The sequence below is a fragment of the Mauremys mutica genome, chromosome 5 (assembly GCF_020497125.1).
Source record: "Mauremys mutica isolate MM-2020 ecotype Southern chromosome 5, ASM2049712v1, whole genome shotgun sequence".
NCBI lineage: Eukaryota > Metazoa > Chordata > Testudines > Geoemydidae > Mauremys > Mauremys mutica.
The window spans coordinates 35,073,779-35,089,062 of NC_059076.1; the positions used below are offsets into that span (position 1 = coordinate 35,073,779).

Below are 15,284 nucleotides of genomic sequence, written 5' to 3' on the forward strand. Positions count from 1 at the left end.
GTAAGATGTGCCAAAGCCTAAGAATTCTAACACCTACTAACGAGAAGGAGACAGACCCTGTGTCAGGAAACCACTTATTTGTTGTACACTCAGATACCAGCATGATGAACATAGGACACATTAGATGCCATTGGCCCCTCAGAATTATAGTGATATTTTGGTACTGATCTAGGACTAAATATATTAAGTCTTGGACACTAGACTAATAATACAAAACAATCCCTGTTCTTCTTATTCATCCCCACTAAGGGCTTGTCTACAGTTTAAATGTTAGAGAGGCACAGCTGCACAGTTGCAGCCGTGCCACTGTAGAGCTTCCCGATGGCATAGGTAATTCACCTCCCTGAAAGGCAGTAGCTACGTCAACAGAAGAATTCTTCTGTCAACCTAGCGCTGTCTACATGGGTATTTAGATTGGTTTAATTATGGTGCCCAGAGGTGTGGATTTTTCACTCGACTCAGGTAGTTAAACCAACCTAATTTTTTAGTATAGACCAGGCCTAAATATAGCCAATTCCTATCCAACTTTTATTTACATAGGTCCCAACCCATCACTATCGTATCTGAACATCTTGCAAAAAGGTAATAGATTTACTGTAATACCTCCCCCTGTTACATACAGAAATACTGTTCTCCCAACTTTAAAGATGGGGAATAAAGAGAGAGAGAGTCTTGCCCAAGCCTTGCAGGAAGTCTGTGGTAGATCTGATAACTGAACCCAAATGTACCGAGATCCGATCCAGTGACTTAGGGCTTGTCTGCACTTGAAACACTACATCAGCATTGCTATAGAGCTCATTGTAGACACTCATTACAGTGACGAGGGGGGTTCTCCAGTTGGCTTAGTTAATCCACCTCCCCAAGAGGCAGTAGCTAAGTCGAAAGAAGAATTCTTCCATCAACCTAGCGCTGTCTACTCCAGGGGCTATTCCAACTTAACTACGTCACTCAGGGATGTGGATTTTTCACACCCCGAGTGACGTAGCTGGGTTGACTCAACTTTTGAATGTAGATGAGGCCTTTGCTACACCATCCTTCCACCCTGCACGCAGGGCCTAAGACTTTTGGGAAAGGTAAGCAAGCCAATTCTTCGGGCTACACCCAGACACATTTTGTCTCATGCTTGTTTGTATCTCCATACATGGGGGAAGGGGAGTAATGACAACCACCAGTCAGTGGATACTGACCCCGGCCGCCACGGGACCTTTAATCATCTGACCCATGTCAATAGACTGGGGCCAGGAAATAAAGGCCAATCTCTCCCCAGCCCTGCTGTGTCTCAAGCCCTTTTTGTTGTGAGTATAAGGAATCCAGCAGGCCACCCCTTAAGGCTCCATTGCCAGGGCGAGGGGCTTCCCTGTTTGGAGAGGTGAGGTTTGCCCCTTCCCTGGCACCCTCTCCCACAAGGCCGGCTGGGAAAACCTGCCTGGAGAGGACGCTGCACCGGCTCGAAGGGAGCCACCTGGCCACACTTCCCTCCTGCAGGGACCCCCGTGCAATGCGGGGGAGCCACCCCTGGATCTGCAGCCCCGGCCGGACGGCGCCAGGACCGGGCCCGAGCCGGGCCGGGGGCTCCCCCGGCTGCTCCCCCAGCCCCGGCGCTCACCCTTCTTCTTGGTGAGCATGGCCACGATGGGGACGCTGGGCCGGTCGCTGAACACCTCGGCCTGGCTGACCAGCGCCTCCCGCACCGCCTCGAAGTCGCTGAGCACGATCATGGGGCGGCTGCCCACGAAGAGGCTGAAGACGCTGCCGTAGACCTTGGCCAGGCCGGTCAGGAGCAGGTGCGGGGAGAGCGGCCGGGAGCCCCCCTGCCCGGCCCGCCCGCCCAGCAGCCACCGCTTCCGCAGCGGGCCGGGCAGCAGCGCGTAGCCGAAGGTGCCCACCAGCGGCCAGGGGCTGGGGCCGGGCGGGAGCCCCCGGGGCGGGCGGCTCAGCAGCCAGCAGAGCCCCAGCAAGAGCCCGGCGGCCGCCAGCAGCGCGTAGCAGCCCGGGTCCCGCAGCGGCCAGGACCAGCCCGCCAGCCCGGCGCAGGCCATCCCGCCCCGGCCGCCGCTACATCCCCGAGGCGCTGCCGCTGCAGCCAGCGCCCGCCTCGTCTCCTGGGATTGGCTGCGCGCCGAGCTCCGTGCGTGCGACTCGGCCCAGCCGCCGGGGAGAGTCCCCGACTCCGCCCCCCAGCTGGCCGCGTGACGTCTCCAGCCTAGGGGGTTCCCCCCCGCCCCCCGGCCTTCCCCTGAGTCCTGCCTCCGCTCGCTGTCCCTTTCGTGCAGCAGCCGCAGCAGCGGCCCTCAGCCCTGCAGAGAGATCGGGGGTGGGAGGAGAGTAAATAAAGCAGCACAAGGCTCTGACTGAGTTATTGTCGGTCCGTCCCCGCCCCCCCAACGTTGCTTTGCCGTTCCTGCCAGTGGTGGTGGCAGGCTGCGAAGAAAGAAGGGACTTGGCACCTGCCTAATCCCTTCAGCGACTCCTAGATATTGGCAAATGGGGCTGCCCATAGGGTCAGTAAATATCCCCTTTCATTTTCCTCTTGGCCCCACCCACTCCCGTGGCTGGCACCGGGATGTGCTAATAATTAAAACCAACATAACAGTCTGGGGATACCTCTGCTCAGAGACACTCAGGAACATTAAGCCAGATTAACTAAAGGCACGACTTTAAAGTGTGTTAGTTAAAGTGCATCAGCCCCCTGTGTGGATGCTCTTATTCAGAAGTAAAGAAGCCTTAGTTTCTTTTAGCTTAATCCCTTTTAAAAGAAGAAATTAAGCACATCAGCCTTAAGCATGTGCCTCAGACCATCCCTATTTATCAAAGCACTTAAGTGCTTTGCTGAATCAGCGTGGAGCTCTGGTGGGCCACCAGTGATGACAATGTCCCAAAGATAGACATAGTTTGAGGAACTATAATAAATAAATGAAGAAACTGCGGGGGCAGCAAAACCAGTGGAAATATAGTGAGGGTGGGGTGGGCTGGGTTGATCTATGTTTCTGCCCCTCTGTCACTGCCCATAAACAGCTCACAGTTCGTGCAAGGTGGGGTGGAGGCAAGAGCAGGGACTGGTCATCACATCTGGGATGCAGATGGGGAGCAGGTAGGACACACACATCCGTGAAGTCTCTTTAATGCCCTTCACTGAGCACCAGCCCTTCCCACTCCTATCCCCGACACCCCAACATTCCCCTCTGCTATTACCGCCCCATCTCCCCATCTAGAGCACCACCTTGCATCCACAACAAGCTTCCACTGGCACTGGAACTGTGCATTTCTGGGCCTATCCTACGCTATTGTCTATGATGCCATAAAATATAGGCATGAACTATAAATATCAGACAGTTGTGACAAGATTTGTCATGCACAGCTGCAACATTTCACCCAGGAATATCACTGGTTAACTTTTTTGTAATTCTCAGGTATGATTTACAAAATTCTCCCCCCACCACACACTCACCCTCCAGTATGTTTGATGCCAAAGTTCACAAGTAATATGAGATGGGCCAAAACCACAATTTGAAGTCCAACCTATTTCTAATTTCAGGAGGAGGTTTTGATTCAACTTCCCAGGTGTGAAACTGTCCCTGCTGATTTGGTTCTAGGCTGGATCCAAAACTAAAAGTATATGTTCCAGCTCCAATTCACGTGACCAAAATCTCACAAGAACTTCCATTTTCATGAGATTTTGGCACAAAACTGAAGCCTTGTGAGAACTGCTGGACTTCAACTAGGTTGCACTATTCATGAGTGTAGCATTCTCATTAAATCAGCTGAACTGATGAGTTTTCCATAATTTAGGGGCAAAATCTCACAAGAACAGTTTGCAAGTTTGCAGTAACATTAGACCCTCAAACTCGAGCGATAACCCCCAAACCACATTGGGGTGCAGACACAGGAAAGATGATCTACTACGTTGTTAATGAAGAAGAAGCCAGGATGCCTGAACAGTAGTTGGGACAATGTCCAAAACTCAGCCAAGAGCACCATGTTTCACCCATTTTTATTATGAATGATTTGCACAACTCAGAATGCTGCCAAACTATTAAAAAGGAAGAAGTCCTTCTTTCTTGCTCAGTTTCACTAATTGTTCAATAAGAATTGATCTTCTTTTTCATTTCATTGGTCAATCTGATAGCATAGAGTCTGTCTTAAGCCACTGCTTTTCTCACTCCCAAATTACTCACCTTCAGATGTCACTGATATAGACAAGACTGTAGGAATGGCGCAGCAGGGGAGGGGTGGAATCAGCCTGGATTTATTCATTTTCCATGGCTGTAACTATATTATAGATGCCTTTCAAAGCCTTCAGGAGGACAGTCCTTGCTTTGAGGAGCTTTCACTTTAAGCTTGTAGTTGGAACCAAAGAAATTCTGATGAACAGAACTGTATGTTTCTTTCCAGAAATCTTTTCCATTTCACCTACCCTTTTAATTTGCGACACTCTAAATCCCTGCTGTTATAATCGCCTGCTCTCCGAGAAGGAGGGCTTAATGTAGCTCTTCCATGACTGGTCATCACAATTCTGAGCTTCACCTCTAGAAAGGCACTCTTGCACCTCCCATAATGTGTGTTTTGCCCAGCCTTGGACACTGTGCTAGAAGACATGTTACTGCACAACCTCATTGTGTTATGAAACTGATACATTATATTTTAAGGCAGAATATCAGTAGCATTTACTAAACAAGGTTGTTGAGAAAGGGCACGTATACACCAGCACTGTAGCCTTAATTCTCCAATGAGGCAGCTGCAAAGGAGGAAGTGGGTTGGTGAGGACCCCAAATAGTTTATTTTTTCAGTATTAGAATGTCACTAACTCTACAGCAATTTACCATAAAAAGCTCCATGACATTAGCTGAGCTATATTTAAAAACAATGTATGGTGATTATAAAGGAGTCTATTGAAGTGGGCATATTTGAAATTTAAAACAGTCAAGGCCAATTTTTCTTCAAACAAATATGAAACTGTTAGATACAGTCTCTCACTATTCTGCTCCATATAAGGGGCTGATACTTTATTAGCTGCTCACATACAATACAACAGAAATTAAGTTAATGGAGACAAATCAGATTGAAAAAGAAGAACCTAATGCAGCCTCTTCTGTTGGATTTGGCTGAAACGCTCAGTACTTTAATTAGAACAGTCAGCAGAAAACATGTTTCTATAAATAGGGAAGTAACATTTAAAAGAATGCAGATAGCTTGGAACAATATGAAGAAAACATAGCATGAGACAGTGTGGGCACGCAACTGTTTAGCTGAACTAGGCATTTTATCAGAATAAGGAAAAATTACAATCTATTTTGCAGTCTTAATTTAGAAAGAGAAAGGCTAAAGCATTAAGAACCAATAAATAGACTATTGAAGAATTCTGCTGTTTTTATGGGGGAAAACACTATCAGGTGAATGTGTGCCCCCTCCCAACCACTTTCCTCTCCACTCATTGTAGCTGCATTCACTATTTTAATTCAACTTTGTCACCATAGAAATTAGAGAAGAAAGGTATCTAGGGTTACCAAACCCAGCCACATAGCATAGGAAGATTATCCCTATCTATCCCCATATTTATATGGCTCCCATTATGTTAAAATCAGAATATCTCCCATGTCTTTAAAAATAGGAATAACTTCTCTTCTTCCTTCTTTCATAATCTGTTGGAGAAGTAGCTTGATCAGTTGATAGGCTTATTTATTTTTCTGTGGGTGTGGTTGGGTGTGTGTGAGAAAAATTTATTAAGGAAAAATAAGTCACAATGTGTTTTGCATTCCTTCTGAACAGGATATGTCCTTCATTTTTTCATGATTTCATTTCAGGTGACTTTATGCAAGCAAAATTTCACCTGTGTGTGAAATTTCAAAAAAATGGGGTTTTCACATAGAAAAAAGCTAAAATTCAAATTATGACAGTATTAAAGTTTAAAATTTTGAAATCTTGATGCCTCCCCCCGAGGATTGCTGAGTGAAACAGCCATTTTTTAAGCAAACACTCCTCAAAATGTCAGACTTTCATGTATCTGGACAATTTGAATGAAATGATGAATTGCAGACGCTTTTTTCCCCTTAGAGGTATTAACTTACTCTCCCACACTTAGCAATGCATGATCCATCCCTTCTGCCTCTCTAATGACATAATTATTTCAACAGAATAATGGTCAGAACAGTAGTAAAGACAAGGCTCTAAAGCGTGAGGAATTGACAGTGTCCTGGATTTTGTGATTCAGTCTCATACTTGATCCTCATAGTCTGATCCATCTGCCCCAGATGTAACTGGGATACATGCATTAAACATTCTCTCACCTTGCCCCCCAAATAACTGGATCATCCATCCACTAAGGGCTATGCTACCAACTGGCAACCACATCTTTTTTTTGACTCCCTCTGCTTTTCTTCAGAGACTTCATTTCATTCTCTGCATGCCTTTCCTCAAAAGGCCAGGGCATGGGAATGAATGTGGACTCTTGACCCTCCCTCTGTTCCCACCTGAGCAGGTTATTAAGACCTCCAGTTTCAGAAGGACCAGGGCACCAGAGATGCACCTGCATAGATTCCAGTAATTGGGCTCCTTTCTGTCACAAGTAAATGTGGCAGTAAGTTATTTTCCTCTCTCCATCTAATCTGCCCCACTTCCACTCCAAGCACAAAAGACTAGGATGTCTTGGGGTTTAGAACACACTAGCAAAAGAACAAATGAATGAGGAGGGTGACTGCTCAGCCACTGGCAGCAGAGCATCACCAGAACTGACAAGAGGGAGCGGGGCACCAGCTTCATTGAAAGGAAGGCACAAAGTCATAAAATCTCAGGGAAGCTTGGGGGGACAGGAATTAGAGGGAGAGAGACGGGCAATAAGTAAAGGAAGGCAGAGAGTCTAGAAGGATTGGGGGATGGAGACTGGAAATGTGATGGCAGAAATTAGGGTGTCAGTCATAGCATTGGAAAGATAGAATGGCTAAAGCAGGCAACAACTTCCCTCCTATTCACTTTCCTGCAGACGTAACCCTTTCAATACTATTGATAATGATTTGGCATCACCTTCCCATTTACTTCTTAGCTGGTATAACCCCTACAGTGGCACAGACAACACCTCTTCCTTCCATTCTCCCAAGTGTTTCCCTTTCAGTGCCAGAGCACTGGCACCAACCCATTCCCAACACTCTCCCCAGCCTTTCAGTGGGACAGCACGTGCACAATTTACCTATCCCCCTACTCTGGGCAGACAAAAATACAAGTGCCTTAGCATCATAAAGATTCATACATACTTTTGAAAATAAGGAAATATCCACTACATTCAGAACAGTCACTTATTCTGTACTTATAAAAGCAACTGAGAACAGTTATGAAATTAAACTTGCAAAACTTTTGAAATTCTATTAATTAGTAAAAAATAATTCTCAATTTACTGGTAAATTTACTATCAAACTCTTATAAACTACCCCTATCTTGGTCTGTCTCTGTTTCAAAACTATAGTACCATTGTAGTTTTATGGATACAAAGGACTTCTGTAGGTTACAATTCAGCTGTTATCACTTTTTGCATTATCGACCAATGTAAAGTGTTTAAGTTAGATTGTAGACTTTTCTAAGCAAGGAGCTTGTCTTTTTATTCGCTTTATAAAGTTCATTTCAAATTGTTGATAACCATTTGGAGCTTTGCTTTCACAGGCACTTTATTTGAAGAAAATGCTGTTCTAGTGTTACATGGCATTAATTCTGTACTGGGAAGTTATTCTCACATGCAGTTAAACAGCAATATGGATTTGGCTGACTATCAAATTCAGCCACTGAAAAAGGTGGCTTAAAAAGTGGGGTCTGGTTAAAACCTCTCACTGGTTATACATGCCTGGTGCAGCCATGTAAGAGCTTGTCTACATTGGCAATTTATAGTGCTGCAACTTTCTCATCCCCCCCAGCACAGCAAGTTACAGTGCTGTAAAGTGTTCGTGTAGACAGTGCACCAGCGCTGGGAGCCGTGCTACACCCCTTGTGGAGGTGGGTTTTTTTAGAGCACTGGGAGAGCTCTCTAAAAAAAAAAAAAAAAAGCCACACAAGCCACGTTAAAGCACTGCCTTGGCAGCTCTTTAGCGTTCAGTGTAGACTAACTCTCACAACATACCTCACATGACTTCATTTTAAAGGAGTGTTTTACCAGAAATAAAATATTTGCACTTCTATAGCACCTTCCATCCAATCATCTAGAAGTTCTTTGCAAACACTAAGCCTCAGTAGGGTTATAAGACTGGGAAGCAGTCTCTCTATTTTACAGATGGTGAAACTGAGACACAGAATTTTCAGAGGTACTGAGCTCTCAACTCCTAGCAAAAACAAATGGAACTTTGGTGGCTCTGATAATCAGGATGAAAAGGTTATGGCTTCCCATATCCACACAACAAATCAGTAGCAGAGCTGGGAGCAGAATCAGAATCTGCAGTTTCCCATGACTTTGCTTAAGGGCTCGTCCTTTGCAATAAATGGGAAGACTCCCCACTTCAGTGATCAGATTGTAAAGCACTAGATCATGTTTCATATCCAATATAGTAAGAAACAGATCTTGATTGGCACTTTGTGTACTTTAAACAAACAGGACAAGTCATCTGGTGATGAAAACACTAGCAATGGGTGAAACTCAGAGTTTGGAGGATTGATTCGATTTGAGATGATTATCCCACAGTATCTAAATAGCTTGTCTGCAAGTCTCATGAAAATTTTTTTCCTGACACTTCTTAGTTCTAGCTGGGTTGCTGATTATGCAAGACCACCACCACTTCATATTAGCACGTTATTTCTGGGTCCTGGCCAAAACTAGGTAATGTAGAAACATGTAAAAATGCATAAAAATAGTCAACCTAACCACATTCATTTGTATATTTAAAAAAAAAAATCAGTCCTAGTGTTGGCAAAAAATTTTTTCTGGACTGGTTGCCCAACCCTTAATAATTGCCCTAAAAAGACAATTTTTAAAGTGATATTGAACACATAACATTTATAGCCACAAGGGGGCATTAAGGACACACCATGGAGACAAAATCTAAAGTGGTTGAACAAGGCCAAGTTTATTTGCTAATATGACAGATCTGTTGCAAACCAGCTGTAGACTGAGCATATTATCATATTACCCTTTTAAGTAATGACCATGGCCAAGATTTTTTTTTAATATGGGTGCCCAATTTAGGCTTCCAAATCCATTTAGACACATAGATGAGAGACCTGGATTTCAGAAGTGTCAAGGACCCAGCAACTCCTGTGTCTTCAGTGATGTGGCAGATGCACATATGAAACTTCCACGGATTTCAGAAGGGCCAATCCAGGCTCTCTTCAAAGGACAGAAATTGCAGCTCACCTATGATTCTCTGTCTTGTGGCATAGCAGCAGATACAGACAGTATTTAAATCAAAGAAAAGTTTCAGAAAAATTACGTAAAATGAAAGGTATATAAAAAGGCATCAGGAATAAAATCCTGCACTCAACCCTGTGAAGGTTCATGAATGAATTCCAGATAGCTTTTTTTTACTTTTGGATTGTATCCGCTTTACTCCATTTCTTCCCATCCTGAAATTTTGTGGAACTTCTTTATATTCCAACATTTATCACAATCACTGTTAATTCTTTACGCTTCTTTTCATATATACTGACTGTCACCTATACCTGATTTGTTAGTGCAGTGTGGTAATAAAGAATGGGCTATAATTATATTATGTGAAAATGTAAGGGTGTAATTCTACATTCTTGCATAGATTTAAGCTTAAAATGTTTCTAAATGAGATGAGCACTTTTCAAAAAACTGGATTCAATAAATTTACTACTTTCTTCGTATCAATAAGAAGAACTTTTGAGATACTCCATCTCTATTGTTTAAAGGCCAAAGTATGCAAGCAATTTCTGTTGACATATATGAGAATGGAGGGAATTTGAGCACTTAGCAGGCCTAATCCAAAACTACAACTACTCACTCAATTTTAATTCTTTATCATCTAAACAAAATGGGACCTCAAATTGTACTGAATAAGAATATTGGTTATGAGCAGAGCACTTGATATATTCTATAGGTCAGTCATTAGCTAAATACCCTTCTAAATATCTCAGTGGAACTTTGTTGTAATCTATCTAGGCTATCAATGGATGTGTTATTCAGTAAGCTAACAGGCTACCAAGTGAAAACCATAGTTTCTGATCCTTCCTAGAATGTTCAGACCACAGTGCTTACCGGTATATTGAAGCAGGTTTACTAATGAAATTCACCCATATTTCCCTCCATAGACTTTGCTATTAGAAGTGGTTCAACTAAAAATAATTAACATGTCAGTTAGGAGATTAAGCTATAGCCCAGTAGTCTGTGGTTTGACTTCAAAGACATTGTGGTCCATGTAGATGAACTCAAACAAGAAATAAAACAACAACGTTGGGGATGTGCAAAGGCTGATATTGTACTAATAGGATTGGATAGCTAATAATTGAAGGAACACATCTCAAAATGTATGTCCTTGGGTTCGGCTTGTGAGGCACTCAAGTTCTGCCAGGAAAACATTTACCTTGTGTCCATACGCACAACATCAGACTCCCCAGCCTGATGTTAAATATTTCTAGTGAGGAGAAATAAAATTTTTAAAATAAAAATTTAAAAAAAAAGGAGCTTGGATATCATTACTTTGCTATGTTTTACCAGAAGGTACTGTAAGAAATGCAGTTTGTGTTACGCTTTGATAATGCACAAAAATATTTTTCTGGTGTACAATTTTATAGTCATTGACCCTCTGCACTGAAAAAGAAATCAGATCTGGGTACTGTATATTTCATTTTATTTGTAGCAATTTTTCTAACAGGATATTTTTAAAATGAGAATGTCATTATTTAATTTTCTTTTTAGTGTTCACACTTGTCAAGGCATTCTAAAAAATGAGAGCAAATTTTTCACTCAGGTTACAGGTTAATTTAACTATTAACACAATTATTGCCTCTGTGATCAGCTTTTACTGAAGGTTTTGAAATAAAACACTTGAGTAGCTGAGGAAATGAATACAGAACAAATTAACCGTTAAACTCTGGGGTGCGCAGTATCCACTTTGCTTCCCCAAGAACAACATGAAATACAACAAAAACAACGTTGACCAGGTTAGCTGCTAATCTGCAGTTCAGTTGTACACGAACAAAGTTGTGTATTCCCACATACTAAACCAACATACTTGTGTAGATACTTTGGTTGGACAAACAAGTCCTGATAGGAAGGAATAGCGGGTCAGTTATATGACAGCACCATTTAATAATAAATATTGTTAGGTAACAGTGGAAGAAGTGTTGCTGTTGGAGTTTATTCACCTTAGCACCTGTTTATGAGTCACTGAGATTTGTGCCAACGGTTTATAAAAAATAGAAAACAAATAAATAAAAAAAAAGAAAACCACCAAAAAAAACAACCACCAAAAAACAAAACCCCCAAACCTCTAAATGCATAACATCAGGCTCTCAAGCACAATGTTTATATAGTGTCATCAAGATATAACAACTAAAAATTTAAAATGTTTGATTTTTACATTTCCCATTTAGGAACTGATTTTGCAGTATTAAAGCAGGTGAAGGAAAATCAGTGGGAGTTTTTGCTTACAATAACACATTATACACAGCTTTCTTTTCATTTATCTAATATTGGTTAATGTGTGTGAATACACAAAAGTATGTATATATACACCTATATGCATTACATAGTTATATATACACATAATACATACAGACCCAGGCTAACTTGCCATTAACTGTTTAGACTTTGAAATAATTTTCTTCTTGTTACATAGATATATGTTTTAAAAATAAAAATACTTCCATGCTTGTAGAGCTCCAATGATGTTAGCAGCTATTATTTATAATTTGTAATGTCATCATATCACAACAGCTTTCTTTTTCAGGTTCTTTTTTTGTTTGTTTTTAAAAAAATAAAATTACCAATACAAAATGTAAAAAAATTGGTATATCAGAGTACATGGGAGGTGGGAGTACTTCAGGGTCATAGTACATTCATTCCCATAGAGCATAAAATGTCAAGGCTCACTTCCAGCTTCACCAGTCATGTATCGTAAGTCGTACCTTCATTAGCAAGAAGAATACAGTAAACTACTTCCCACCATTGTAGACAGATATTGTAACTTTAAATTTTAGTATGCTTTTGCCCTCAAATTCCAGAACTCTAAATATGAGATTTTTGTGGATGAGTGATCATTAATAAAAGGTGTGATGTGTTCTTTGGCACCTCAATCTCATAAGTAAATCAAACTCCTGCTTCTTTTTTCTTTCTCAGGGAAAAATCCTATCTGTGGTGCACTCCTAGCACTGAAGAGTAGAATAGCTCTGTACAATGTGATGAATAGAAAACATGTCAATGTGTGTTTTATTTTGTCTACAATTGTCTTGTACAATTGCACAAGAATTTGGTCCACTTATTCCCCTACAATCTAGTCCTTTTAAGAACTTTGGTTATAGCATTAATATTTTGGTAAAATGAAGAGCAGATGATTTCTTTCCTTTCTTCATCTTTCTTTCAGGTGGATTTTTCATTGTCCTCTCCTGTCTTCTGAACCCGTGAATATTTTTTGCACGAAGATTTGAAGCAGCTAGGAGGCCAAGATATTGGCCATGAGAAACAGCAAGGAACTGAGCCTTGTATATTCTTCTCAAAGAAATAAAATATCGGATACCACCATGCTCGAGAGAGAAAATTAGTCTGTGAAGAGATCTTCAAGTTCTATATTGGGGGAGGGGAAGGGGGCGAGTCGGAAGAAACAAAACAAGTTTAGACAGTAGAACCAATCACATTAGCTGAATCATAAAGAAGAGTATGACAATTACAGTATATTTGAATGAAATTCTGCAAATAGTAAGTTTATTTAACCCAGAAAGGAAAACAGTTTGATGTGACTTGAGTATTCCATAATGAGAACTGAACACTTTCTTTCTAGTGTGTCACACAAAAAAAGAATAAAGAGGAGACTCAAATTGAAAAGAAGTATATTTAAAGCCAACAGAAGGAATAATTTAAAAAAGGATATAGCCAACCTTTGTCCAATTTACTGCAGGAAATGTAACTGGAATTTTAAAAAGGCTGGGTAATTTAAGATCTCTAATAATGTTAGTAGCTACTATTTACTAATTAAGATATGGTGTGGCCTATCCTATCTACCTAAAACAGTGGTAAAGTATTCATGTTTAGAAAGACGTTAGATCTTAAAAACATATGCATGCCAGAAATGACAGATTATTTTCTTCTTAACGTGGGACCCAATTCAGGAAGGCACATAAGCATCTGCTTAACTTTAAACTTGTGCTTCAATTTCTGTAGCAAAATTCTATTTCTGCCCCAGATCTCATCTAATAATTTGAAGGCCATTAGGACCTTTTCTGTGGAATTTACAAGGAGAGGCCATTATTGGGTTTATAGCAGTTTACACACACAAAATATGTGCATTATATATATCCTTTGCACTCACCTTTTCATTAGCCATTGAGTGGTACCACCAGAAGAGCCTTGTGGTGATATAATAAGCAACGATAACATCCACAGTGTAGTGTTCATGGGCAACAAGAATGCAGATTATACCAGCGGCACTCAACAACCAGCAGATCAAATGATACCACCAAAAGTGGCGAGGTGAGTCTGTCAAAAGGAGAGAATTATACGTTTCTATAAAATATCCAAGATTAACTTTAGAAGAACTTTTGAACCTATGTGATGTGCATGGGTATGGAGAGAGAGAGAGAATGAATCTCTGCTTTAGTAAAAATGCACTTTGAACAACTAAGAAAGTTTACTCATGCAGAGGTATCATCTGCTGAAATATGGCCATTAGGGCCCATAGACCTTCAGCTGAGGAACCGATGAAGGTTAAGACTAATCTAAGCTTTCATTTTTAAAGTAAAGTAGTTTTTAGTTCATATTACTAAAGAAAGGACAAAAGTTGACCACTAAGACTCAAAAGTTTGTCATTGTAATTTTCCCTAAAGATCATGGTCTAATTCAGAGTCCTTCCACCATTTTGTGGAGAGAGGAACCAAGACCAATTCACAGCTGAGGGTGGGTGGTGCTGTCCAAGCTCCTGTTTTGGATGTTAATTGCAAGATGCCTCCCAGCCAGCTACCTTCAGCTGAAACTGCTCTTCTGCTTAACATCCAAAATGGCTTCTGGCCACAAGAGGAGTAAGCTCAATAGCGTAAGAGGCAATCTATTCTAATGGGTTAGATGTGGAACTGGGAGCAAGGAACTCCAGGGTTTTAATTCCAGATCTGACACGATCTGTGGTTTTAGTCAAGACAACTTTTTTTTCTAAATTAGTGTCCTGGTCTGTGAAATGGGGCTTGTATACCACATATGGGAGTACATTGTGGTGATTAATTTGTTAATGTTTGTGAAGCAGTATGCAAGTGCTAAAGTTATCCAGAATGCTCGCAGCTGGCAGTTTAGCTGGAAATTTTTCCTTGAAAAATGCTTTTGACGTTGGCAACTATGGACCTCATGACAGGCAGCTGTCTACACTTCTCCTGGAGTGGGAGGCTGGTGGTGGACCCCCGAAGATTCCAACCCCACTTTTTATGTAAAATGAGTCTGTTAGGTTTGGGGTACCGTAAATATTATATCAGTGATCTTACTCAAAGAGGCTGGCCCTGTGCATAATGTTACCTAGTCACTGTAGTCAGGACTCAGTTATGTTTTGGAGGAGGGGGGGAAGGGGGGGGAAAAACTGAAAATCATCATAGAATCCCCCTCAAAATGCTAAGGCTGAGTCCACCCCACTGATTTGTGGACCAGGATTTGGAGTCTCATCCTGTCATTTAGTTGAGGAAGCAAGCTCCAGACAGAAGTGATACTCCACACTAGTATATTTTCCCCTGTTCTGAGAGAAAGAAGCATGGGGTCAGGAGAAAGCTCCCCTGGCCTTTCCTGCCTATGAGTAAAATGAACTGACAATTGCCAAAGATGGGAGGATAGGGAGCAGCGGGGGGGAACTACACCTAGAAATAAACAAGGTCTCGCTCACAAGAAACGTGCCTGATCAAAGAGACCAGCAGAGCATATTGTAAGTAACCTCTAATTCAAAACAATGATCTAGTATATGCTCTTGCTCAGAAAACTACATTTTCCTAATTACACAGGAAATAGAAATGGGTACATTATGCACTTCTGATGTACAGAGCACTTTGATTACAAAGCAGAGGAATTCAGATGGGATACATGGCCAATTCTTAAGCAGCATTTACAAAGCTTATTATAGGTACAGTCTGCTTGTTATTCTCCCCCACTCTTGCCCTGCTATTTAAAGACA

The 15,284-nt window shown here is 41.6% G+C and overlaps 2 protein-coding genes across 29 annotated transcripts in view; both read right to left on the reverse strand.

The window, feature by feature from the left end:
- LOC123371846 (cytochrome P450 2U1) overlaps nucleotides 1–2,039 on the reverse strand; it is a 37,589-nt gene extending 35,550 nt beyond the window's left edge. For all 5 annotated transcript variants that reach the window (XM_045019721.1, XM_045019719.1, XM_045019718.1 and 2 more), the window contains exon 1: nucleotides 1,607–2,039. In XM_045019721.1, coding sequence (XP_044875656.1) covers nucleotides 1,607–2,039 — 433 coding nt within the window. The remainder of the gene's footprint in view (nucleotides 1–1,606) is intronic.
- Nucleotides 2,040–9,084: 7,045 nt separating this feature from the next.
- SGMS2 (sphingomyelin synthase 2) overlaps nucleotides 9,085–15,284 on the reverse strand; it is an 84,617-nt gene continuing 78,417 nt past the window's right edge. For all 24 annotated transcript variants that reach the window (XM_045019825.1, XM_045019817.1, XM_045019812.1 and 21 more), the window contains 2 exons: nucleotides 13,455–13,621; nucleotides 9,085–12,712 (listed from right to left, as the gene is read on the reverse strand). In XM_045019825.1, coding sequence (XP_044875760.1) covers nucleotides 12,509–12,712; nucleotides 13,455–13,621 — 371 coding nt within the window. In that variant the 3' untranslated portion in view covers nucleotides 9,085–12,508. The remainder of the gene's footprint in view (nucleotides 12,713–13,454; nucleotides 13,622–15,284) is intronic.